The sequence below is a fragment of the Hylobates moloch genome, unplaced genomic scaffold (genome assembly GCF_009828535.3).
Source record: "Hylobates moloch isolate HMO894 unplaced genomic scaffold, HMol_V3 SCAFFOLD_11, whole genome shotgun sequence".
In the NCBI taxonomy this organism is placed as follows: Eukaryota; Metazoa; Chordata; class Mammalia; order Primates; family Hylobatidae; genus Hylobates; species Hylobates moloch.
This window is the reverse complement of record NW_026652286.1, coordinates 66,717,142-66,741,330: the sequence shown is the minus strand read 5'-3', so window position 1 is coordinate 66,741,330 and position 24,189 is coordinate 66,717,142. Positions and strand designations below refer to the sequence as shown.

Sequence of the window (24,189 nt, the reverse complement as noted above, 5' to 3'; positions counted from 1 at the left end):
GCTACCGTCATGTCTGTAAAACCTACCATCTGGAAGACTCTTTGTGCTCCTGACACACACAGGCCATGGAGTGAAACTGACCAATAGGATTGTAAGGCTCAGGCAGGGCTGTGTCTTCCCCTTCCCACCAGTGGCACAGAGGCTGGTGCTAAGCCTTGCCTGGCGCAGCCCTGATCCCCTGTCTCCACCTGGCACATTCAAAGGTGTGTGTGTCACAGGCATAGGGGTCAGAGCTAAGGCTCCATGACAGGCACACTCTCTTCCACATCCAACACAGCCTGGGACTGTGCTCAGTGACTGGGCTCTGACACGAGTCATATTTAAATTTGACTCTGCCACTCTGGTGGCAGTCACAGCTGGTAAGTCATTAACTTCCCAAAGCCTAGGATCTCTAAAATAGGAATGACATTAATAGTGTATCCACATTACAGATTTGTTGTGTTGAATACAAAAATTAAAAAAAAAAAGAACAAGAAAACCTTGCTGCAGCACTTGCTAGGGTGTCTGGTTCCCAGAAGTTGCTGAATTAGTGTTACATTTTCCTAGATGAAGTAACAAGCAGATTCTTGTATTGCCTTAAAGACTGGGACGTGCCTACCATTCTCCCTTCCCACCCTATGGAGCAGTGATAGGGGCAGTGGGAAGTTACTGAGCTGGACTTCCCTAATCCCTGGCACACAAAAGGCTTCAACACTCATCTTCGCCTTGGGAGGGGGTGGCCTTTATGCTTATGGTATAAGAAAGAAGTGATGGAGATGTTCTCAGGAGAGTATATTCTTGTGGTAGGAGCGGTATGCAGCAAGGCCCTGAGCACTTCTTCCCCATCAGGGGCCTGTGCACTCACAGACATCAAGAAAGGACTTCTCAGCAAGAGGCTTTGCAGGAAATCATCATGAAAAGTCACAAACATCAGCAAGTGTTCTATAATGGGGTAGTTCTTGCCATTCAAGAATGGCTTAAATATGAGTGGGGGACAGGTAAGATATTTCAAGGTCCCTTCTGTCTTATCCCATTAAGCTTAAGTTCTTAGATTTTATAAAAAGATGAGTAGTCGGAACAGCACAGGACTTGGCGCTAAGCTCACGTGGTTCCCGCATCGGTGTGAAATGCTTCCTAAGCCAACCACCTACCAAGGCTTATGAGGGCAACAGCAAATACCCGAGGGGACAGATAGTCCTCAGGTTATAATCAGACGGTTTCTGGCAAGGCTGTTGATGAGCTGCTTGCTTGGGAATATCTGTCCAAGTACTTACTCATGAAAATGAATAATGCTGTTATGATTTCACGAAAGCCTGCCTGGCCCAGAATGTTCCTTAGGCAAAGTCCTCACTGCGCAAGTATCCAACATTTATTAACATTCTTTCTATAGGAAAGAGTGCTTCAAGCTCTATCTTGGCATCTCGAGGACCTCCCCCTCAAGGCAGGGGTAGAAACTCCTGGAGCAGAAATAACTACAATTTTTATATCAAAGCTTTTGCAAAAGAGGAAGAAGGAAAATATAACAAAGAGAGGAGGGCAGAAACGTGAAACTCTTAAGAAATGGTCTTCATCTGGAATGGAAAGTCAGAAGAAAAGGCAGTGGGCAACTCATATTCACTAGACACCAACCAGCCCTTTAAATCATTACCTCATTTAAGCCTCACAACCAACTGGAGAGACACATCATTATTTTCCTTTTCTCCTGGAGTACACCAAAGCTCCAAGTGTTCAGTAATCCCCTACCCAGGCTAGTGAATGGTAGCAGCATTCATTTAAATCTGTATCCAACTTCCAGTTTCTCTCAGCACTCCTCTCTAAGCCAGTCACCCCTGCAAGGCCACCCTGGAGGAGCTCCTGGGGACCAGGGCTTTGTTGGAATGGGTGTGGTTCTAAGTAGGTGGTTCCTCCAAGTGGCCGGGAAAGGGAGAGCTTCCTGGGAAGGGTCAAGGGCATATCTAGAAAAAGAAACACATCAATCCCCAGGTATTGGGTATTCCCAGGCCAGAAATGGGAAACCAAGTCAAGGATGTCAAGAGCCAGGCAGGCAGGGGCAGGCAACAAATGGGGAGTGAAGAGCAGGAGTGAAGAGGGGGGCAAAGCAGGAGGGTACAGGGGACCAGCACAGCTGGGCTCTGAGCCCACACCTTCACCCAGGCTGCCTAAAGGCACCTAAATGCAGGGGGTCAGGGTGATCAGCTGCTGCCAGGGGGCTGGGGACCAGGAAGCTTGGAACAGGGACCATCCGGATTCATTTTTTCAAATGTATTTCCACATCCTCTATCTCATTTATTCTTCAAGATAATATTGGGAGGTAAACACATTAGATCTTTGTGTGTTTTCCAAGTAGTCTCTGAGTCAGGAAGGCTTCCAGTCTCTCCCTTCCCCACCTGTTTAAACTGTTGCCAGGTTATTCATCCTAGAGCTCAGTTCTATCTTGCCACTCCTGGGGCTCAACATTTTTCAGTGGTTCCCTACTGCCTGGCTTACAAATCCAAATCAATGCTCCAATCCAACTCAATGAAGGCTGTGGCTTGTATAGGCCCGATATGCACTCAGATCTATGCCTTACGTGATCCCCTCTGCCCGGAGGCCCTCTCACCAGTACCTGCTTGTTAAGTCAATGCCCCATACACACCATCTTCCTCAATGGCTCATCTTTCAAAGCCCTGCTCAGGCATCACCCTCTTCATAAAGCTTCCTCCCCACTGACTTCCCACAGTGCTTTTCTGCACATCTTTAAATCAGAGATGTGCAGAAAATAACTTTGAACCATGTCACATAGACACCCACATATGTCCTATCTCCTCTAGTACTAGCTCAAGGTTTTACAGGCAAGACATACTCTGTCTCTGAACTTCATGCACCACTGTGTACCAAGTAACATCTGTCTAGTGCTTTGAAAGTTTCAAAGTACTATCATAAATACTATCTCAATTAATGTTAAAGTATCCCCCAAAGATATCACCGTCCAACTTGATAGCTGAGAAAACAGAGTCCCATGAGATCCCCAGCCACAGCCCCATGCTCTGCTCCACTGTGTGTCAGCTTAACAAGTGTGTGCTATAATTTCTAGGGAACAGATTTTACAAGACATGCACTGCCTTTTATTACAGTACAGGAAATAAAGAAAGGAGTTTCAGGTTTATGCCAAGAACAACAAAGAATACTACTTCCACTTGGCTGAGAGTGCAGAGGCAGCTGTGGGCTTTACATTTATGTGCGTCTGGCCAAATAAAGATCACCAGGAGAAAACGTGTGCTCACAAGGCCCAGAGGAAGTAGCCACAACATCCACTAAATAATGTCTGTGGCAATCCATGCCACAGACATCTCCCCATCCACCCTCCTCCAGGTGCCTTGACCTGGAGCATAGGGGTGCTGGTCACACCTTCTGCCTGAGCAGCAGCACAGGTGGCTCTTGGTGTAGCCTAGACCTGTACTTATAGATGATTAGAGAGTAACATAGCCTAAAGAAAAATAGGACTGGGGCTGGGGTGAGCAAGCCAGAGGTTTCTCAAAGACACCACAGTGGGATGGCTCTCCATTCTTGTTCCACTTCAGCAGGAGGGCTTTGGCTTACTTTTGCTGTGATCTACGCCCCCCCCCCCCCCTTTTTTTTTTTTTTTGTTCCTCTCTTTTAATATGCTTTCTTTCATTCTCGTGCATTACTAACACAGGGTTAGGTCCTGCACCTAGGCAGGAGAAGGGAACTAACCCTTGCTGTGTACTTTCACCCCTATTTTAAAGGTGAGGAAAGTGAGGTGTGAGGCACAGTGATCTTGTGGCTAGTGGGTTGTGAAGCTGGGATATCAACTCAGCTCTACCTTCTAAACACAAGAAAGAGGAGGTGAAAGGCATAAATTATTAAAGAAAATCAGGTCAGCGATGGAGGGATGAGAAGGAAGGAGCCAGGAGAGAAAATCCTGGGGTTGTTCTGGAGGCTCAAAGGGAAAACAGAGAATATGATAATGATTATATCAAGTACAATTATTAGCATATACACATGATTTTAAAAGTCTGCAAAATGATTTTAATTTACAAAACAAAAAATTGGTTTAATTCACCTTAATGTAAATTATAGACACGCATACCCCATACATACGGGATCCAAGTAGATTATATTACAACCCATAAAGCACCAAACTTGAAAGGTCTGGCTATTATTTTAAGGTTGCCAAAAGATCTGAAAACTATTATAAATTCTCAGTGAGAACAATCATACAAAGAGGATCCTGAATGTGTGGTATAGAGAAGAGATGGACAGTGGTCAGCTCTGAAAACAAACACAGAACAGCAACAAGCACTCAGAAGGATGAAACAGGTCTGAATTTGTTTAAAGTACCTCTGACCCCAACATACTAAGACCAAATGACGTTTGCCCTGAAGGGTATTCTTGCCCAATACTTATAATTCTCAACTATCATAAAATACAATAATGTTACAAGAATCTCAGAATAACTTCTCTTACTAAAAACAAGCCAAATTCCTCTCCTTTCACCTTTCCAGCAGACTTCAATCCAAACCCATCTTTAGCTTCAAACACATGAAATTAAATATATTCCGGATGTCCCAAACTGTCCATTACTGCCTTTACTTTTCCTCTGTGGGAACTGACTCTGAGGCACATGCATGTTTTAAACCAGTGAGAAAATATAAGTACCCTCTGCAGCCCAAACTAAAAAATGGAATTGAAATACTTCTTTTTTTTCCTTTAAACCACGCTGGTTCACCAGGTCCTTCTTTACCACAGCTAAGCTTGGCTTTTAAAGAGAACACATCAGGGCTAACAGCTACTCCTTAGCTAAAGCTGGGCATCATCAAATGCTTCCTTTTAAATGAATAACAAGAAGCCCCAGATGCTTCCCTCCCCATCCCTGTTGAATAGAGCAACAAATAACTCTGGGGCATTTTAGAATGAATGGTTTGCCCCCGTGAGTCTAACAGATCAGACACGGCACTGTCAAGACAGCACTGCCCTCACCAGATGGAGGGAAGAATAGTCTGTACCTGCCAAATGCATAGTCCACGGTGTGATCACTCAACCCCACAACTAAAGAGAGCAAACGACCACGTTGCTGGGCCTCAGAAGGGAACCTACGAGGCTTATCGAATTGGGAATGACGGTGTGAACAACGCAGCCTGCTAAATGCAGGAACAGAAACGAGAAGGAGGCTGGGCTGGAGATGACAGCCACAAGCAACCACGAAGACAGGATGACACCCACAAGAATAGACAGACAAGAAAACTAAGTAGCAGTTTGAGGGGTTTCCTCCCTGTGTTAGCAAGTCCAGTCCCTCGCACACCCACAAGGTCTAAACCACACAAAAAAACCATGTAATTCCAATGTAAATGTCACCACTGTCGGGTGGAAAAAAAGTTCATGACCCAGGTACCAGGGAAAAAAGGCATCAGAAGAACTCAATGGTATATTAAGATGAAAGTACTGGATGTATTTAAATAGATATATTTTACTTTTGTCATCAGATTACAGATGATAAATACAGATTTTCAAACATACAGAAAATAATGTAACAGACACCTAAGAGTTTAAAGCAATACTGACATTTTGCTCTATTTACCTCATCTTTTTAAAATTATTTTGAAAATTTTTTCAGACCTACCAAAAGATTACAAGACTATTACAATGAAATCTGATATACCCAGCACTTAGATTCAACCAGTGTTAACACTCTGCCACACACACCCTCTCTCTCTATGCATATATAATATATCCTTTACTTTTCTGAACCACTTGCGAGTTAGTTGCAGAGATCATGACCCTTTACTCTCAAGTGTGTATCTTCTAAAACAAGGACGTTCTCTTTAAAAACTCTAGTGCAGGGCCGGGCGCGGTGGCTCATGCTTGTAATCCCAGCACTTTGGGAGGCTGAGGCGGGCGGATCACGAGGTCAGGAGATCGAGACCACGGTGAAACCCCGTCTCTACTAAAAATACAAAAAAAAATTAGCCGGGCGTGGTGGCGGGCGCCTGTCGTCCCAGCTACTCGGAGAGGCTGAGGCAGGAGAATGGCGTGAACCCGGGAGGCGGATTTTGCAGTGAGCCGAGATTGCGCCACTGCACTCCAGCCTGGGTGACAGAGCAAGACTCCGTCTCAAAAAAAATAAAAATAAAAAATAAAAAAATAATAATAAAAAATAAAAACTCTAGTGCAATTACCAAAGTTCTTAAAATACCAGATACAAGCGATTATCTATAGTCAGATCTCCCAAACGAGCCTTTATAGCAACTGTTTTTATCCAGCCAGGATCCAGTCCTGCCCTACACACTGCATTAGTTGCCCCATCTCTGTAGTCACCTTATCCTGGAACGGTTCCACAGTCTTTCTCTGTCATCTGCAACCCTAACGTGTGTGGCGAGCCCCACCTGTTTAATGCAATGCTCCTCAGTTTGGGTTTGTCTGATTGTTTCTCCACACTCCAATCCAGGTTCTGCATTGCTGGTAGGAATCCCGCGGAAGGGCTGCAGGTCCTCAGGACAGCACCCCGGGAGCATCGGATGACCTTTCCCCCGTAACTGGGTGACGTCAGCTATGGTGGGCACTCAGTCAAGGTGCTGTCTGCTAGGTCTCTTCTGCCGTTAAAAGTGCCTTTCCCTCTGTGCAATAAATGGTCTGTGGAGGGACCCTCAGAGACAGGGTCAATATTGTGTCCCAGAACACACTTTCACCCAGTGGTGAATCAAATACTTTAAATGTGGTTGCAAAATAAATATTTTTTTCCAACTTGATTCGTTCCTTCTACATGTATTAATTGCAATGGATTAAGAGGAGCTTTCTCTTGATTTTTTAGTATCAATATGGACTCATGTAATCCTTTGTTATTCAATATTTTATAATCCATTACTGTTATTCACTCTGATGTTCAAATGGTTCCTATTAAACTAGCTCCTGTGTCCTTTAACATGTTCCCCTCAGTTCCTGAGCAGTCCCATGCATCCTGGTACAAAATGTTCTGGGCTTGTCGTGTACTTTCTGTTTCCAATCCACAACTGGCCATTTCTGCAAAGAGCTCTGGGTTCCTTTTGGTGGGTAAAGAAATTTTAAAACCATTATTTGGGGGCTTGATGTGCTCCTTGTTACTAAGATGCCATTGTTCCTAGGCCCTTCAGCAGAAACTAGAAAAGAAATCTTTTATAAAAAATTGTAAATTGAGATGGAAACTTTTACTTCTAATCCACTACCACTGGGTTCTTCTTCATCTTCCCCCATCCCACGTTTGTTCTTTCTTCTTTCACAGTGAGAATCCTGGCTCCCAACAGTATCTATAGTTATTCATTTACTCAATCCCAAACTGTACGCAAAATAATTTCAGAATTCTTAAAGCAAAGTTAGTCTCTGATTTTTGTTTTAAATGGTTTAGTCTGGACACTATGTCAATAACTATCTGGGGTCAAGAACAGAAGCAGAGACCAGACAGGAATCTATTGCAATAACTCAGGAGATGGTATGAAGACACAGTCACAGCACATGTCTGCAAGAAATCTCTTCTATCACCTCTAGGTCCCAGCCTGGTACAGGCCAAAGATTTTGGTTCCATGAAATGAACATGAATGCAAAAAGCTAGATGGAAGGCAGAAAAGAAAACAGAGTATCTCTGCTATACAACTATTGATATGTTCACAAACGTGTTCTGCAAAGTCATGAAAATAACAGTGCTTATGGAGCATATAGGTTTGGGGCAGATCACTCAAAAATCTATGCAATTTTTTTTTTTAAACCAAGAGCACTAGAATCCTGATAAAAACACACTTGCATAATTAAGGGGTGTATAAAGAAAGGTTGAGGCTGCCAAGATACACACATAAGGACTAAATGCATAAAGAGCTGAGGCTGCCGAGTTACACACATAAGGACTAAATGCACAAAGAGCAGACAGCACTGTATAATAGCATTTCTAAGATGGAGCACATGGTCAAACAAAGCCAAGGGGAAAGCAGGGCATCACGTACACGCTATAGTCCTCTTTAGCTTGCTTCATCTAGATGTTGTTACTTGATGGCACAAATCATTCACATGTTGGAAAAAAATCACATATAACCAATGTGATTAGTTACACTGATATGATATTATGTTGATGTCATTTCCCCTATGTACTGATCACACACATGAGCTCCTTTCCATCACAGAGTCATGCGAGGAGATGGTATTTACTGAATACTACTGTAAGACAGGAATTAGATGCTCTCATTCAACCTAGTAAAAGAAACCTGTGAACTAGCTATCATCATACCCATTTTACAGATGAGAAATAGAGGCTCAGAGAGGTTAAGTAAAGTAAGACAGCTAATACTTGGTCAAGTTGCAATTCAGCCCTGAGTGTGTGGTCATACTCTTTCCCCAACACCTATGACACCCTGAGGATGAATGGCCAGGGAGGAGAGAAGGTGCAGACAGGCCATGGGGACTGGGAGGAGTGGAGAAGGATGGGCACTGTGGAATGCCAGGCCAGCCTGCAACACAAGCAGCAGCAAGAAAGGGCCAGCACCAATCTCCCCAGAAACCTGGTCCTGAGCTCTAGGCCCAGGTTCATTAAAAACCACAGAGCTGACAAGACTAGCCACCTGCAGTCAATGGCTGGAGTGTGAGAACCCTACGCAGAGCGCCTAAGGCTACTCTGTGTGGAGTCAGAAAGACTGCTGACAGGGTGGAGGGGACTGGCAGCATGGAGTTAACCTGGTGGAGACAGAAGCTGGACCCATGGAAGGAAAGGGCCAGATCAAAAAAAATGACATCATCAAAAATGTCACAACAGGAATGTGACATGTGAGAGCCGGGAAGTGAATCCTTGCAGCAACCCCAGAATGCTCACACATTCACCAGAGGAAATGTGCTTGGTCTTGGTTTTTGCATTGTAAGAAATGAATGTTGGAAAAAAATGGGGGAGGGATTGACTTCAGAAAAATGTTAAAGGAACAGACTATTTAAGGCCAAGGGGCAGCTTTAATAGACTTCTTCAAGTAGAAGAAGGGTTAGAACAAAATTACTCTTCAGCTGGTCTTCACTGACACAAAGCCCTAATGTGCATGAAACAAGTGGAAATCCAGTTAGATATGGGTGAGGAGGACTGGGCACCGTGGGTCACCCTATAATCCCAGCACTTTGGGAGGATTGCTTGAGGCCAGGAGTTTGAGATCAGTCTGGGCAATAAAGTGAGACCCTGTCTCTACAAAAAATTCAAAAATTAGCTAGGCATGGTGGCATGCACCTGTGGTCCCAGCTACATGGGAGTCTGAGGCAGGAGGATCACTTGAGCCCCAGAGGTCAAGGCTGTAGTGAGCCGTGTTCACACCACTACACTCCAGTCTGGGCAATATAGAGAGACACTGTCTCAAAAAGATATGGAGGAGGGACTTTTAGCTTAAAGGGGAAAAGTTAGGTAAGTCTTCTATAAATAGAGGTTCTCTGGAGTCTTTATTCCTGAATGTTGCTTTAAAAAAGATTCTATTATATTCAACAGACATTTGGTTTTCTCTTTTACTTCCCAGCAATTTACTTAACCTCTCTGAGGTTTTCTCATTAGTAAAACCTCATAGAATTCCTTTGAGGATTAAATAAAATGTCTGCTATAGTACCAGTACACAGTAAGAATTCAGTAAATGGGAACTGGTATTTTTATTTCTTTGTCAGGCAACATGGTAAGCACTGGAGATAGAAGAATGGAGGGCTCCCTTGTCGCATCCTCTATTACTTTCTTCCGTGCACTTATCATGAATTTCATATTTATTTGTTTACCCATCTGTCTTATCCTCTACAATACTAGAGCAAACACATCATGAAAGCAGGCCTCCTTGGATAACTGGGATCTTAGATTTAAAGGGCCCACAGCCTGAAACTAGATCCAACTTCATTAAGTCCTTCTGCATCATCTCTCCCTCAAAGATGCCTTTTAAAGGCTGGGTTTTGTAGTTCTTGCAACAAAGAAACCCTTTTGTGTAGGACAAGGCCTTGAGTGTTTAAATTCAGTACTGAAACAAAGATTAGTGACTGGCAACATGAAAAGGACTTACAATGACTGTTACTATTATGTAGACAACTGGTCATGAGACCTCTTTGCAAGCAAGGGCATTCTAAAGAGACAAAAACCCATGACAGACGCAGATGCTAGAGTGGCAAATACTTTTTAAAGGAACCTCAAAAAAGAAAAGGGACATCTACACTTTTTCATCAGAGCTGGGTATTTAATGCCGCATGGCCTTTGTGCCAGCAGCATGCCCTCCCCAGGGCTCCATTCTTCTGTTTCTACACGGGGCAACAGGGGACAGATATTCTCCCTAAGGCACTCAGCTCAACTGTGTGGAGCTTAACCCAAAAAGCATTCACTGGGCACCTATTATGTACATGGTACCATATGCAATGCAAGGGATTCAAAGATAAAGAAGACATGGTCCCGGCCCTCCAAGGGCTTACAGTCCAGTGGAGGCAGCCAAGGATATAAACCACCAATTACTGTAGATGAAAACAAATCACATAAGGGTAATGACTAAACCAGGATGAATGTTCAAACTCAAAGGAGGAGAGGAGGGAACCCAGACTTGGAAAACAGCACAAGAAAACACTGAGTCTTTAAACATGACAGCCCATTTAGGACAGGAAGCAGACCACTGTGTCTGGAGCACACAGTCAAGCTGGGGTCAGATAAAGGACAGCCTGGCGTGACAGACTGGGAAGTCCAGACTTAAAGTGATGAGTAAAGGCAAGGAGGGCTTGGCAGATGAGGGTGGGGAGCTGTGTTTTGTGTTTTCAAGCCCCCAGTGGTACTCTAATCCATATACCCATGTTCCTAATGATCAGCTGAGGCTGCGGTGCTGAACTGAGGGTGAAGGTGGTGGTGGTGCTTAACAGACTAGGCACCCTCCCCAGCAGGAATCCAAGGGGTGGGGAAGATAATCCCAGGGCGGCAAAGCCGGAGACCCAGGACAAACCAGCAGCTTCTGAGCTAGGCTGTGAGCTTGCCCTATGCAGTCCTGTGTCCCTCAGACACACGATAGGAAGGGGCAGAGAGCACATAGCAGTGCCTGAAAACCCAGGCTCTGGAAAGAGCAATGCACTCCAGCCCCATTCTTTGTGCCCCAGACACATTCCCCAACCCCAGCAGCCCCAGGTCCTCACCTGTCAAAGGGTCAAAACAGGATTAGGGGATGTTTAGCTGCGCTGAGTGCTTCCTACGTACCAGACACCGTTCCAGCGCTTCGAGCGCTAATGTATTTAATTCTCACCCTGTGACACAGGTGAGAATTCTATTACTGCCCCATTTACTGACAAGGAGGCTAGGCACTGAGAAATTCTAACTTGTCCAAGGTCTCACAGTCAATGTGTGCCGTGCCAGAATTGGAACCCAGGAAGTCTGGCTTTATAACTCATGCCTTAATCACCATTCTCATTTCCTAATAAATAATATTTGCTAGTTGACTAAATGTAAACAGGAAACAGAGGGCTCAGAAGTGAAACAACTAGGGTTTTTTTAAAAAACATTTTAGCTTAAAAAAATTAAAAAGTAGTTAAGATGGATTTCAGAAGGAAGGAGTATTTCATCAGCCAAGGAAAACAAGCTGAGACCTGTCACTCTCTCTAGGATCAAACATCTCAGGCCAAAGAAAAAGGTGGGCACTGGGGAGGGAGGGGGCAGTCACCAGACACTGCCAAGTGTCACAGTGAGCCCAGAAATGTGTGTCTCATGAAATCCTAGTGCAAATAGGGAACTACAAGCTAAAACAATGAGATGGCATTTTAACCATTAAGATTGGCAAATTTAAAACTCTGAAAGTATTATGCATTGGTAAAGAAGCGGGGCGGGGGGTTTGGCCTATACTGGTGATGGAGTGTAAACTGGTATTCTGGAAGGCAGTTGAAAGTGCCTTTTAAATTTAAAATGTGCACAACTTTTGTCCCTCTGATTTCAAACCCCACTAGAACAATGGTTCTCAAAATGTGGTCTGGAAACCCTGGAACCTGAGACCTTTTCAGGAGGTTCATGACATTAAAACTATGTTCACGATACTACGTTGTTACTTGCCTTTCTACTCTCGTTCTCTCATGAGTGTATGCAGTGCAGTTTTGGAGGCTACTGATGTGGGATATTACAACATAATGAATGAGAATCCAGAATCCAGTCATCTACTATGAAATGAAATATTAAGTAGATTTTCAAAAATAGAAATAGAAAACAATGCTATTCTTATTACTAAGTTTGTGTTTTATAATTATTTTTCATAAAAATATGTTATACCTGAACATGTAATGGGTTTACTTTAAATCAATTAATAAATATTTTTAAATCTGTTTTAATTTCTAATACGATAAATACCAATAGACAACAAAATCTCTTTGGAATTCTCAAGAAATTTTAAGGGTGTAAAGGGGTCCTAAGACCAAAATGTTTGAGAACCACAGCTCTAGAGAAACACATTCTGCACGAAGACGCACATGCAAGGATGTTCATTAAACCACTGTTTGTAGTAGGAAAAAGTGGAATGAACATACTAGCCCATAAACAGATGGTTGAATGAATTGAGGTATAGTCACATGATGGAAAATTGTGGCACATTTAAAAAGATGAGGCAGATCTGCATGCACTAACATGAAGATATCTCTGGGACATATTAAAGATAAATGAGCAAACTGCAAAAAAATGAGCACTGTAAAAGAATATGCACTAAACAGGAACAGTAGTTACCTCTGGGGAAGAAACTGAGATTGAGGTGTGTCCATAAAAAAGGGCAGGCCTTTAATTTTTCCTCTTACCGTCTGAATTTTGACATATATAGACATTCGGCAAATTAAAATTAACCTGGAAAATTCCCTCCACTGCCACACCAGCGGTAAGGTGAGGGTGAGAGGTGACAGCGTGCTGGCAGTTCTCAAAGCCCTCACTTGGTCTCGGTGCCTCCTCTGCCTGGGCTCCCACTTTGGCGGCACCTGAGGAGCCCTTCAGCCCACCGCTGCACCGTGGGAGCCCCTTTCTGGGCTGGCCAAGACCGGAGCCGGCTCCCTCAGCTTGCAGGGAGGTGTGGAGGGAGAGGCACGAGTAGGAAATGGGGCTGCATGGGGCACTTGTGGGCCAGCTGGAGTTCCAGGTGGGCATGGGCATGGGGGGCCCCGCACTCGGAGCAGCCAGCCAGCTCGCCCTGGGCAATGAGGGGCTTAGCACCCGGGCCAGCGGCTGCAGAGGGTGTACTGGGTCCCCCAGCAGTACCAGCCCACTGGCGATGGGCTCGATTTCTCGCCAGGCCTTAGCCGCCTTCCCGCGGTGCAGGGCTCGGGACCTGCAGCTCGCCATGCCTGAGCCTCCCACCCGCTCCATGGGCTCCTGTGCAGCCCAAGCCTCCAGGATGAGTGCCGCCCCCCGCTCCATGGTGCCTAGTCCCATCGACCACCCAAGGGCTGAGGAGTGTGAGCCCACGGCGCAGGACTGGCAGGCAGCTCCACCTGCAGCCCGGTGTGGGATCCACTGGGTGAAGCCAGCTGGGCTCCTGAGTCTGGTGGAGACCTGGAGAATCTTTATGTCTAGCTCAAGGATTGTAAATACACCAATCAGCACCCTGTGTCTAGCTCAAGGATTGTAAATACACCAATCAGCACCCTGTGTCTAGCTCAGGGTTTGTGAATGCACCAATCAACACTCTGTATCTAGCTACTCTGGTGGGATGTGGAGAACCTTTGTCTAGCTCAGGGATTGTAAATACACCAATCGGCACTCTGTATCTACCTCAAGGTTTGTAAACACACCAATCAGTGCCCTGTGTCTAGCTCAGGGTTTGTGAATGCACCAATCGACACTCTGTATCTAGCTATTCCGGTGGGGCCTTGGAGAACCTTTGTGTCCATACTCTATATCTAACTAATCTGGTGGGGACGTGGAGAACCTTTGTGTCTAGCTCAGGGATTGTAAATGCACCAATCAGCACCCTGTCAACACAGACCACTGGGCTCTACCAATCAGCAGGACACGGGTGGGGCCAGATAAGAGAACAAAAGCAGGCTGCCCAAGCCAGCAGTGGCAACCCGCTCGGGTCCCCTTCCACACTGTGGAAGCTTTGTTCTTTTGCGCTTTGCAATAAATCTTGCTACTGCTCACTCTTTGGGTCCACACTGCTTTTATGAGCTGCAACACTCACTGCGAAGGTCTGCAGCTTCACTCCTGAGCCAGCGAGACCACGAACCCACCAGAAGGAAGAAACTCCAAACACATCCGAACATCAGAAGGAACAAACTCCCGACGCGCCATCTTAAGAGCTGTTAACATTCACCGTGAGGGTCCGCGGCTTCATTCTTGAAGTCAGTGAGACCAAGAACCCACCAATTCCAGACACAAGGGGACCTGCTGGGGCTGACGCAGTGAGCACCCCAGGACAGCCATGGGGTGCCCATGAATGGGCCTGTCTCATTAGCTGAAGCACCAAGTCCATGTATAGCCTATTTATCCTTCATGCTGAAATATTCACCACTTTCTGAACCGATCTGGAAGTTGTAATCTTTTTCAAAGCATTTCTACTCTAGTTAGCCCATCCGTTATTTATTACAGCTTCCCACAATTACAAGAACAGCAGTAATAGAACTTCTGACCAACCAGCTATAAATTGAGGATTCCCACAACCCCTTCCTAGGGTTCATTCATTTGCTAGAGTGACTCACAAACTAAGGCAAACCCTTTACTAACTATTGGCAATTCAGGAAAAAGGATCTTTTGAAGGATACAAATGAACAGACAGGTAAAGAGATACACAGACCGAAGTTCAGAAGGGTCCTGAGTGAAGGAGCTTCTGTCCCCATGGAGTTGAGATGCACAACCCTCCCAGCATGGATGTAACCTGGATGACCTCTGAACCCTCTCCCTGGGTTTCTATGGAGGCATGGTTAATTAGATAATGAGCCACCAGTGATCAACTCAAGCTTCAGCCCCTCTCCCCTCCCACGAGGTCAGGGGTTGGGGCTGAGAGTCTCAACCCTCTAATCACATGGTTGGTTCCCCTGGCGACAAGCCTGCCTCACAGGGCTATCCAGGGGACCACTGCCATCAGTGACCTCATCAGCAGAGTGCTGGGAAACCAAAGACCAAATAAATATTTATTATATATCAAAATAGTGTTCCTCACAACTACAATATTTTAAAAAGTCCAATAGTGAGATAGCCTGACAAGTTTCCAGCAAGGATCCTGCTGATAATGATGCACTTCATGTAATTCAAGAGCCTCTTAAATATTTGATATGAGAAATTAATCTGTCAAGGAGATGTGACAATTGGTGCCAAGCAAGTCACTCACTTAGATTGCTGAGCTTCAGTTTCCCTGTCATGGTTCTAATATTTTATAACTTTAATTTACCTAGGTATCTACTCACATCTAAAAACAAGCCAGTATGAAAGCAGTGACAAAATGGATGGTCTGGTATTTTCATGAAAATTAATATACCAGTGGAACAATAAAAACAGCTCAAAAATAGGCTCACTTACTTGAGTTGACTATATGATTGGGAAATCATCACAAATCAATGAATAAGGAATGGGTTCCTCAATAAATGACAATGGGGGGATTATCAGCTAGAGTCTTGACTTATAGCACCAAAAGAACAAAACAGACTGTAGAGGTAAATGTTCAAATAAAATCATTAAAGATCATTTAAAAAAACTGATAGACCTAAGGATGGGCTATGACAGTCTAATCATAACGGAACTGAAGAAATAATTAAAAGATGGGTAGTTTTGATATCTTAAAATAACTTCTGCTTATCAAAACTTATTCTGTAAAGGTTACTGAGGGATGGCTGTCAGGGGAAATGGGGATGGTTAATGGGCATAAAAACAGAAAGAATATGATCCAGTATTTGATAGCACAATAGGGGGACTGTAGTCAATAATAATTTAATTTTACATTTTAAGATAACTAAAAGACTATAACTGGATTGTTTGTAACAAAGGATAAATACTTGAGGTGATGGATACCCAATTTCTCCTGATGTGATTATTACACATTGTATGCCTGTGTCAAAATATCTCACATACCCTATGAATATATACCTTTACGTACCCACAGAAATTAAAAAGTAAAAAATAAAAAGGCTTAACATAAACAGAATTCAAAGGAGATTGATAACTGGAAAAGAAAATACAATAAAGGCTAGCTAGAAAATATTTGAAACATAGAAATAGTTAATAAAACCCACTGAGAAACCAACATCCCTTGGAAAAATAAGCAAAAGATAAGAACAGACAATTCACAGAATTATATAAATGGAAAAAATACATACGAAAAAACATTCAATGCCATAACTGAATAAATGCAACTTAAAACAATGGCATACCTTTGTTCACCTATTAAACTGTGGACGATAATCCACTAACTTTTGCCAGCTGTGGGGAAAGCCACTCCCTCAGCTGCAGGAAGAAATGTCCATTAGGGGTCTATCCAGAGGGCAACCCAACCACACCAGTCAAGTCTTAAAAATATCTATGCATACTTTGACCTTGTAATTAGAATTATACAATCTGTTGAAATACTGAGATCTTTAGAGAGGTGTTTTATTATGTACAGGAGTGTTCTTCACAATGCTATTTATATTACAAAAATTGTGAAACAGTTAAATTTTGACACATGTGCACAACATTCCATGTCACTGCCAACAAAAAAAATCATGTACAACAATTTAAGAACATGGTAATATGACCTTGACTTAGTGTTTGGTTTTTCAAAACTTTTTAAAAGTTACTGGATATACATATACACATATATATACATATATATGTGTATATATATATATTTCTTGGGGAAAACAGACCAAGATAGAATAGTGGTTATCCCTGGTGGTATTATAGATTTACTGCTATTTTCTCTTCTGTATTTTCCATATTTTCTACAGTAAGTTTTATCTTTATAATCATATAATATACATATATATTTATATTTTAAAAAGGAGTGTAAGCTTTATAGAGAATTTATTGAAAAACAACAGAGTCCCCTCCCCACCATCCCTTTCACCCCCCACAGAACTAGGTGTGCCTGGTACCAAGCAGATGGCAAATTCTCTTTAGGCCCCCTTCTCCCAAAGTAACTAATGTCTCCCTGCTGCCCCCAGAAACCCCATGGCATGCAAGGGCCTGCCTCGCCGAGTTCCTAGCTCAGCCAGGGCAAACGCCCCCAAACTGCCTCCCTTTCTCCACTTTGGACCAAGTTCTCACTGCCTCAGTTAGGGGTTTGACAAGGAAGCAATCCAAGGAAGCAACCCGCTGCAGAAAAAAGGTGTTTGCATGGTTTTTTTAAAGGGATGTTGCTAATCCAAACCTAGAGTCCATGAAGGTCCTAAGACCTATTTTCAGGTTTTATCTATTTGTCTATTATTATTATTACTATATATTTTTTGAGACGGAGTCTCACCCTGTCGCCAGGCTGGAGTGCAGTGGCATGATCTCAGCTCACTGCAACCTCCGCCTCCCAGGTTCAAGCGATTCTCCTGCCTCAGCCTCCCGAGTAGCTGGGACTACAGGCACGCGCCACCACGCCTGGCTAATTTTTTTGTATTTTTCATAGAGACGGGGTTTCACCATGTTGGCCAGGATGGTCTCGATCTCTTGACCTCATAAGCTGCCCGCCTCGGCCTCCCAAAGTACTGGGATTACAGGTGTGACCGCTAGAAATGTGTAGCACCTCCCCCACTTTCTCTTGCTCCTGCTCCTGCTGTATAAGACATGCTTGCTCTGTGTTTGCCTTCCACCATGACTGTTTCCTGAGGCCTCCCCAGAAGCCAAGCAGAAGCCACTAGGTTTCCTGTACAGCCTGCAAAACCATGAGCCACATAAACCTTTCTTTATAAATAACCCAGTCTCTGGTATTTCTTCATAGCAACGTGAGAGCCACCTAATACTTCTATGTATCAAGTTTTTTTTTTTTTCTTTTTTCTTTTTTTTTTTTGAGATGGAGTCTTGCTCCGTCGCCCAGGCTGGAGTGCAGTGGTGCGATCTTGGCTCACTGCAAGCTCTGCCTCCAGGGTTCATGTCATTCTCCTGCCTCAGCCTCTCAGAGTAGCTAGGACTACAGGTGCCTGCCATCATTTGTTTTAAAAAATAAAATAAGGTGTACACGTTATGTTAATGCAGACAAAGTACAGCAATAAGGCTGCACAAAGTGTCCACCTACATTCGGTACATGGTGAAAGAGATTTATGAATCCTTTACTATGATAATGTATTTAGGTACTACTTGTACAAGAAACATATTAACAAAGTAAAACATGTATCCAACAGTAGACTCTCTGGACAGCATGCATCCTTCTAGAGGGGTTAGGAGTCTCTCTTGGCTCTTTGGTTTAGTGTGAGTTGAAGATGTTCTATTATAGGACCTATGCCATGAGACCCTAAATACTGGCCTATTCTGATAAGCAACCCTGAAAAGAACTGATCTGCTTTGCCAGCTGGTACACGCTAAAAAGCAGCCTGAAGATATTCCCAAAGACAGGTCTAAATTCAGCCACAACACAGCAGATAACTTAAGCCACCCAGCCGCTGACTCAGTTGTAGGAAATGAAAGGGGAACTCCAAGCAAACTATATTGGAAGCAGCTGCAGTTATATCTATCCTTTGACTCACTGGGGCTGGCCCAATGCCTGCCCTGTAATGATAGCAAAAGAGCAGTGCTAACTCAGAAAGACCAAGTCCTTCTCTACCCAGAATGGTGGCTGCCCACTGGGAGGTCAGTGGGGGAGGGAGGCAGGGTCCCCGGCTGACCAGACACCCTTTCCCTAGTAGACTACTGGCTGCCCCAGCTCCCCACCTGGTCCAGCCAGCCAGAAACATCCTGGCAGGAGACAGGGGCTCTCCTTCCCAGGGGATATGTGCCACATGAGGCACCAGGGAATCAAAGCAGCCCCTGAAGCCTCAGACCTTGTACAGCCCTAGCGCAGGGCACAGGAGGCCCTGTCAAAAAACCCCTTGAACATGAATCCCATTCAGAGTCTGGTCTGTTGACAGTTTTGTCTTCATCTAGGCTGCTGTAAGAAAATCCCACAGACTGGGTGGCTTAAACAACAGTCATTTTCTCACAGTCTGGGAAGTTCAATATCAAGGTACCAGCAGATTCGGTGTCTGGTGAGAGCTCTTTTCCTGGTTTGCAGATGGCCCCCTTCTCCCAGTGTGCTCACACACCCTTCCTTGTGGCCACACTTGTGGAGAGAGGAAGAGGGAAGAAGAGAGGAAGGGGGCTAGTGGGAGAGAAAGGGAAAGAGGGAGAGAGGGAGAAGATGGAGGGGGGAGAGAAAGAGGGATTTCTTCTTTTTCTAAGGGCATCCCATCATGAAGGTCCCACTCTCATAATCTCATCCAAACCTAATTACCTCCCAAAGGGATCTCCAATTAGCATCACATTGGGAATCAAGGCTTCGACATATGAATTTTGGGGTTGGGAGACACAAACATTCAGTCCATAACTGCAGCACACTAAGGGAATTCATAACTTTAGAGCAATACTTCTAGAATTTCAGAGCTTGAAGGTCACGTCATGCAATCATGCTTATATTCTACACAAAGCTGTCGCCCAGCCATTTCCTAAACCTCTCCCCCCTCAATGAAATGTGCAGCACCTCTAGAGGCACCTGAGAGTAGATGTGTTAGAAATGAAGGGCCTCGAGGCACTGTCTCCCAGCAGCTTGCACAAGGTGACACCCACAGGGTACCCAAGCCACACAGATCACACTCATCCTTCTTCCACAGTACAGCCATTCTGCACTCTGAACACAGATTCTTCCTCATCACAAAAATAACATAAAAAAGAATCTGAGGCACATGCAATATAACCTAAGCTTATAAATCAAGTGGGACAACTTACCTATCATGATGACGTACATCCTTTACTGCTATCATCACAGGCAGGTGTCTGGGAGGTGTCTGGGAGGTGGCCAGGACAGGCCTGACCCAGGACAGCACTTGTATCATTAAATGGCACTCAGAGGGCGCACTTCCAAGCAACTGGGACCCTTATCCAGAACACCCCGTCCATTCCCTCAGCACAGCCACTCTGGGAGAGTTCCCTAGTGTGCTCTGGCACTTCCTTCACTAAATTCCTATGGAACACTTGTTGAGGGCAAGACATGATGGAAGGCAAGAGGAAGGAAAAATGAGGGCTGGTGAAACCACTGATTCTCCCTTCTCTGGCTCCCACCACACAGCCTCTCTAGCCCAAACTCACAATTAAATTTAAACTGTCTTTTGCTGTGTGTCACTTATTTTCCCCCTACCCAGCTGAATCTCAGAGAAGGCAGATCTGCAGTATTTTAGAAAGGCTGAGCAGAAGTATCAGGCCTAACCAGACAGGTGAACATTTCAGTTCTTACATTCAATCCTTAGTATCTCACTGTCCAAAAGCCTTTAAAATGCTCCCAGGCACAACTCAGAAGAGTCTCCTTGCCACTCGGAGGGTCAGCACCGAGTTCAGCACACAGCTAGTACTAAAGGAGGAATTGCCCGAAGGGAGAGATTATCTCCAGGACTCATGCTACTTGGTGGTTTTGCTTTCAGCTGGGAAGCCTCAATTCACTGTCAAATGGAAAATTAAAGAACATCCCGATGACTATGCCTATGCAAAGAGCAAGAAAACGAAAAATTTATTTTCCACAATTTGGCAACTTCCTGCCAAACTAAACAACTTAGTGCTGCAGATTGCAAAATCACACTCATCGTCACTCTTTCCTAATCAGCTCTTCCCTCAACTTCACAATTCCCATCACCACCAACACCACACTCCACTCACCCAGACATACAACCTCCGCAGCACGTTTGACCAGTATTGCCCTTCATGGCCTATTAAAAACTAGGTACTCAAGTGCTGCTTATTTACTCCTTGATCTCACAGCAATCACCCACCCATTTGCTTCCACTCTTCACACCGTCTGTGCACAAGACCTCAACTGATGCCTTGCTCTCTGGCACCCAGCCCTCCCGGCCCCATCCTCTCACCTTCTTCCCAGACCCTAAATGCCACCATCAGACTAGTATTTACTTAGGGCTGTTTTCAACCGGTCTGTCCTCTGCTCCAACAATAACTTCACAGTTCTGAAACCATCAGCCTACACTCTTCTGTTCCAGGCTGAACCAGGCCCATATTCACTCTCAGACTCCAGGAACTCTGACTTATCCTCCTGCCTCGGCTAGGACAGTCACTGTGTCTCTCTTTCCAGGAACATATAACATTCTCTGCCATCTCAAAACCTTAACAAAGGTCTTACTCCTTATTATCTAAATCCCACCCACCCTCTGACAAAAGTTTTCCCAAAGTCCAGCTGCACTGGGTCCTCTCTCTTCCCCTGCCACAGAACTGTATTTAACCCTCCTGCACTACCTTCCTGTTGGTCCATAAACACTCTCTCCTGTGTGGAAAGTCAGAACAGCTGATGAGGAGGATAAGGCACGTAGCCACGTGATCCTGCCCAAACCACCAGACTTTCCAATCTCACACAACTGTTATGAAGCTCAAATGATAATTTACAGGAAGGGGACTTGTTCATCTCACACTCGTAAGACCATCCAAGTGGAGGATCCCTCTAATGCCTGCCAAGTGCGTATATTTCCTATCATTCACAACCCTAGAGAGCTAAGATCTCAGCCAATACCAATGATATGTAAGACACTGAAAGAACACACTTCTCATGGAGCACCGGTCTTCACATCCTCCATGTAGTCACTCAGGAACTTCTCTGGTGTAAAATTTTAGGCGGCTGGACAAATATGTAGGAGACAGGGGTGAAAAACGGGGACACAGCTATTCTTGGCAAATCTGGTGGCAAGGTGCCAGTTCTAAGGGTGGAACATAAACTATAAGCCACAGTCCGATCAGAGGGGCATGAGGAACAAAAGAACTGAGGAGTAGGGATGCGAGCAAAGTAGACCAGGGTACCAATGAAACACCTGGGCAAAGAACGCTTTGGACCATAAAACTGGGGCCACAGCCTTTCCTGACGCTCACGACCATCAGAGCTGGGCGTGCCCAGACTCGGGCCTGTGAGCCGTAAAATCGCAGCTCACCGGGCCAGACCGGGGCGGCCACTCCCCTCCGTCCTGGGCGAGGCTTACCAATCGAGATCTCCTGCGCGAAGGCCAGCGAGATGAGCAGCAGGGGCAGCCCCACGGCAATGCACGTGACCATCTTGTCCACGGCCAGCTCCAGTCGCAGCCCCTTGAACTTGGGCTCGGTGGGCTCCTTCAGCAAGAAATCCGAGAACACGTATTCCGTGGCCAGGTGAGCGATGGCCATGGCTGCGGCGCGCCAGGCTCTGCCAGGCAGGTCCGGGTACCGCCGGCGTCGGGAGAGCTGCGCCGCGCCTTCACCCTATCACTGGCCGGGCGCTTGGCTTCCGCTTTCCCTTTGCCTGCTCCCTAGCTGCTCCCGCATCCCGCCTGCCTTTGTGTTTCGGTGCCTCCTGCTCCCAGCGACTCCGCTGGGCTCTCGCGCTCGCTGCCTCCGCCGCCGGAGGGGCGGGTACCCGAGAGCTCGGGTTCCTGCGGTCCCACCCCGCACGCCCGTGCAAGTCCCCTGGCCGCGCGCGGCACTCGGATTCGCGCCTCTCCCGCGCGCCCGTAGGCGCGGGAACCACGCGCGGAACAAAGCGCTTCCCTCTGGCCCCTGCCCCTCCGCGCCGCCCTAGCTGCCGAATCGGCCTCCGGGCCAGCCTTGCGTTCTCAGCCGGCTGCGCCGCGCTCTTCCGGAACCATCCGGGGAAACCGAGTACCCAGGGGCGTGGAGCTTCCGGAAGACGCGGTGACGCGGGGCGGGGTGGGCGCGGCTGCATCCCGCGCCCCTCGGGCCACTCTCCGACAAAGGGATTTTCCCACTGAGCGGCACCGTTGAAAATTCTCCCGTCCCTCCCTGCTGGATTCTCCTCACGTCCTGGCACCCGGGATTTTTAAAATCATTTCTGCAAGCGACTCTTTCTGTGGACCGGATGGCCCCCTTTACGCCCCACCCCCAACATTTCCAACACGGTGAAATCGGGTTAGAAGGAGCTGCAAAAGCTTCAAAGAACAGTCAGTGCCATAAAAGGCCAATCGAGCGGTGTAGACCGACGTTGCCTTGCAGAGGGAGCGCTGGACCCTTCCAGGAGCTCCGCGTGAGAGGGTGGCGAGGAAACGGTAGTGAGTGTGGAGTATGACCCGTCTGAGGCCTGAGTAGCGCTGCTGGTCCCATTTCTCTTTCCTCTGCCATCCCAATCAGAGCCCTATTCCGGGAGTCAGCTGAGAGGGGAGCCTGCAGGTAGGTGGCTGTTGGGGCTGCAGAGAGTTGCTTCTGAACAGCTCACAGGAAGTGGATGATGGAAAGACAGGAGGAAATACTCTGACCAGTGTCCACGGAAATTGAGGCTAAGTAGAAATAATTTGATTTATTGGAAGCTAAATGTGAGGATCCACCCAAGAAGGCTTACCAGCAAAGTTGGGCATGTTTCAAAATTTGTTACACGTTGGAAGGGTTTTAGAAGAAAGTTTAGGAAAAGGGAGGAGGACCCCTCATATCAGAGTTGGGTTTTTTTTTCATCAGAGGGTATGGTACACAGGTTACAGTCACTGGCTGCAGATGACAACATACAGGCTAAAATGTTTTGTGCACAAGAAAATGAAAGTTTATGTGATTCAGAAACAAGTCAGTGTTCTTTCCAATGTCAGTATTTTACATATTAATCAGTACATCAACAGTTCGAGAAACTGACAAAAAGATTTGAAGGACTCACAGTAAGATTTTTTACTCAGGGACAGGATCTAAGCCATGAATCATAAGCCCTTTCTTAGATGGCTTAGTTTGGAAGCCCTGTCAAATGTGACATGTAGGTTATCACCAGCAACATTTGAAGCAGGCAGGACCTGCAAACATGAGGGCTCCTTGGGGCGGGTCTTGGCTCCCTTCTCTGTGGGTCCACAAATATAAGCCTCAACTCCCACGTGTACCTCTCCACCCCAGCCTGGCCTCTAAACACACATCAAAGAGTCTATACAGCTCTCTCCGCATAGACGGCTCATAGGGCTTCAAACTCATAATGGCCAGGACTTCAGTCTTCATCTTCCCCTTAAACCTGAACTCCATCTTCCCCATCTTACTAAATGTACCACCAGCCACCCGTGCACCCAAGTCGGAATCCTGGAGCACCATCTTCAATACTCCATTTCTCACAGCTGCCATAACCAATTTTCAAATTCTCTTGCTTCTTTCTCCTAAATATAGCAAATCTG

General features: G+C 45.7%; 1 protein-coding gene across 1 annotated transcript in view; it reads right to left on the bottom strand.

Annotated features, from left to right (window-relative positions):
* PANX1 (pannexin 1) overlaps positions 1–22,700 on the bottom strand; it is a 53,832-nt gene extending 31,132 nt beyond the window's left edge. The window contains exon 1 of the mRNA XM_032167173.2: positions 22,045–22,700. Within this exon, the coding sequence (XP_032023064.1) occupies positions 22,045–22,225 (181 nt within the window). The 5' untranslated portion in view covers positions 22,226–22,700. The remainder of the gene's footprint in view (positions 1–22,044) is intronic.
* Positions 22,701–24,189: the final 1,489 nt, after the last annotated feature.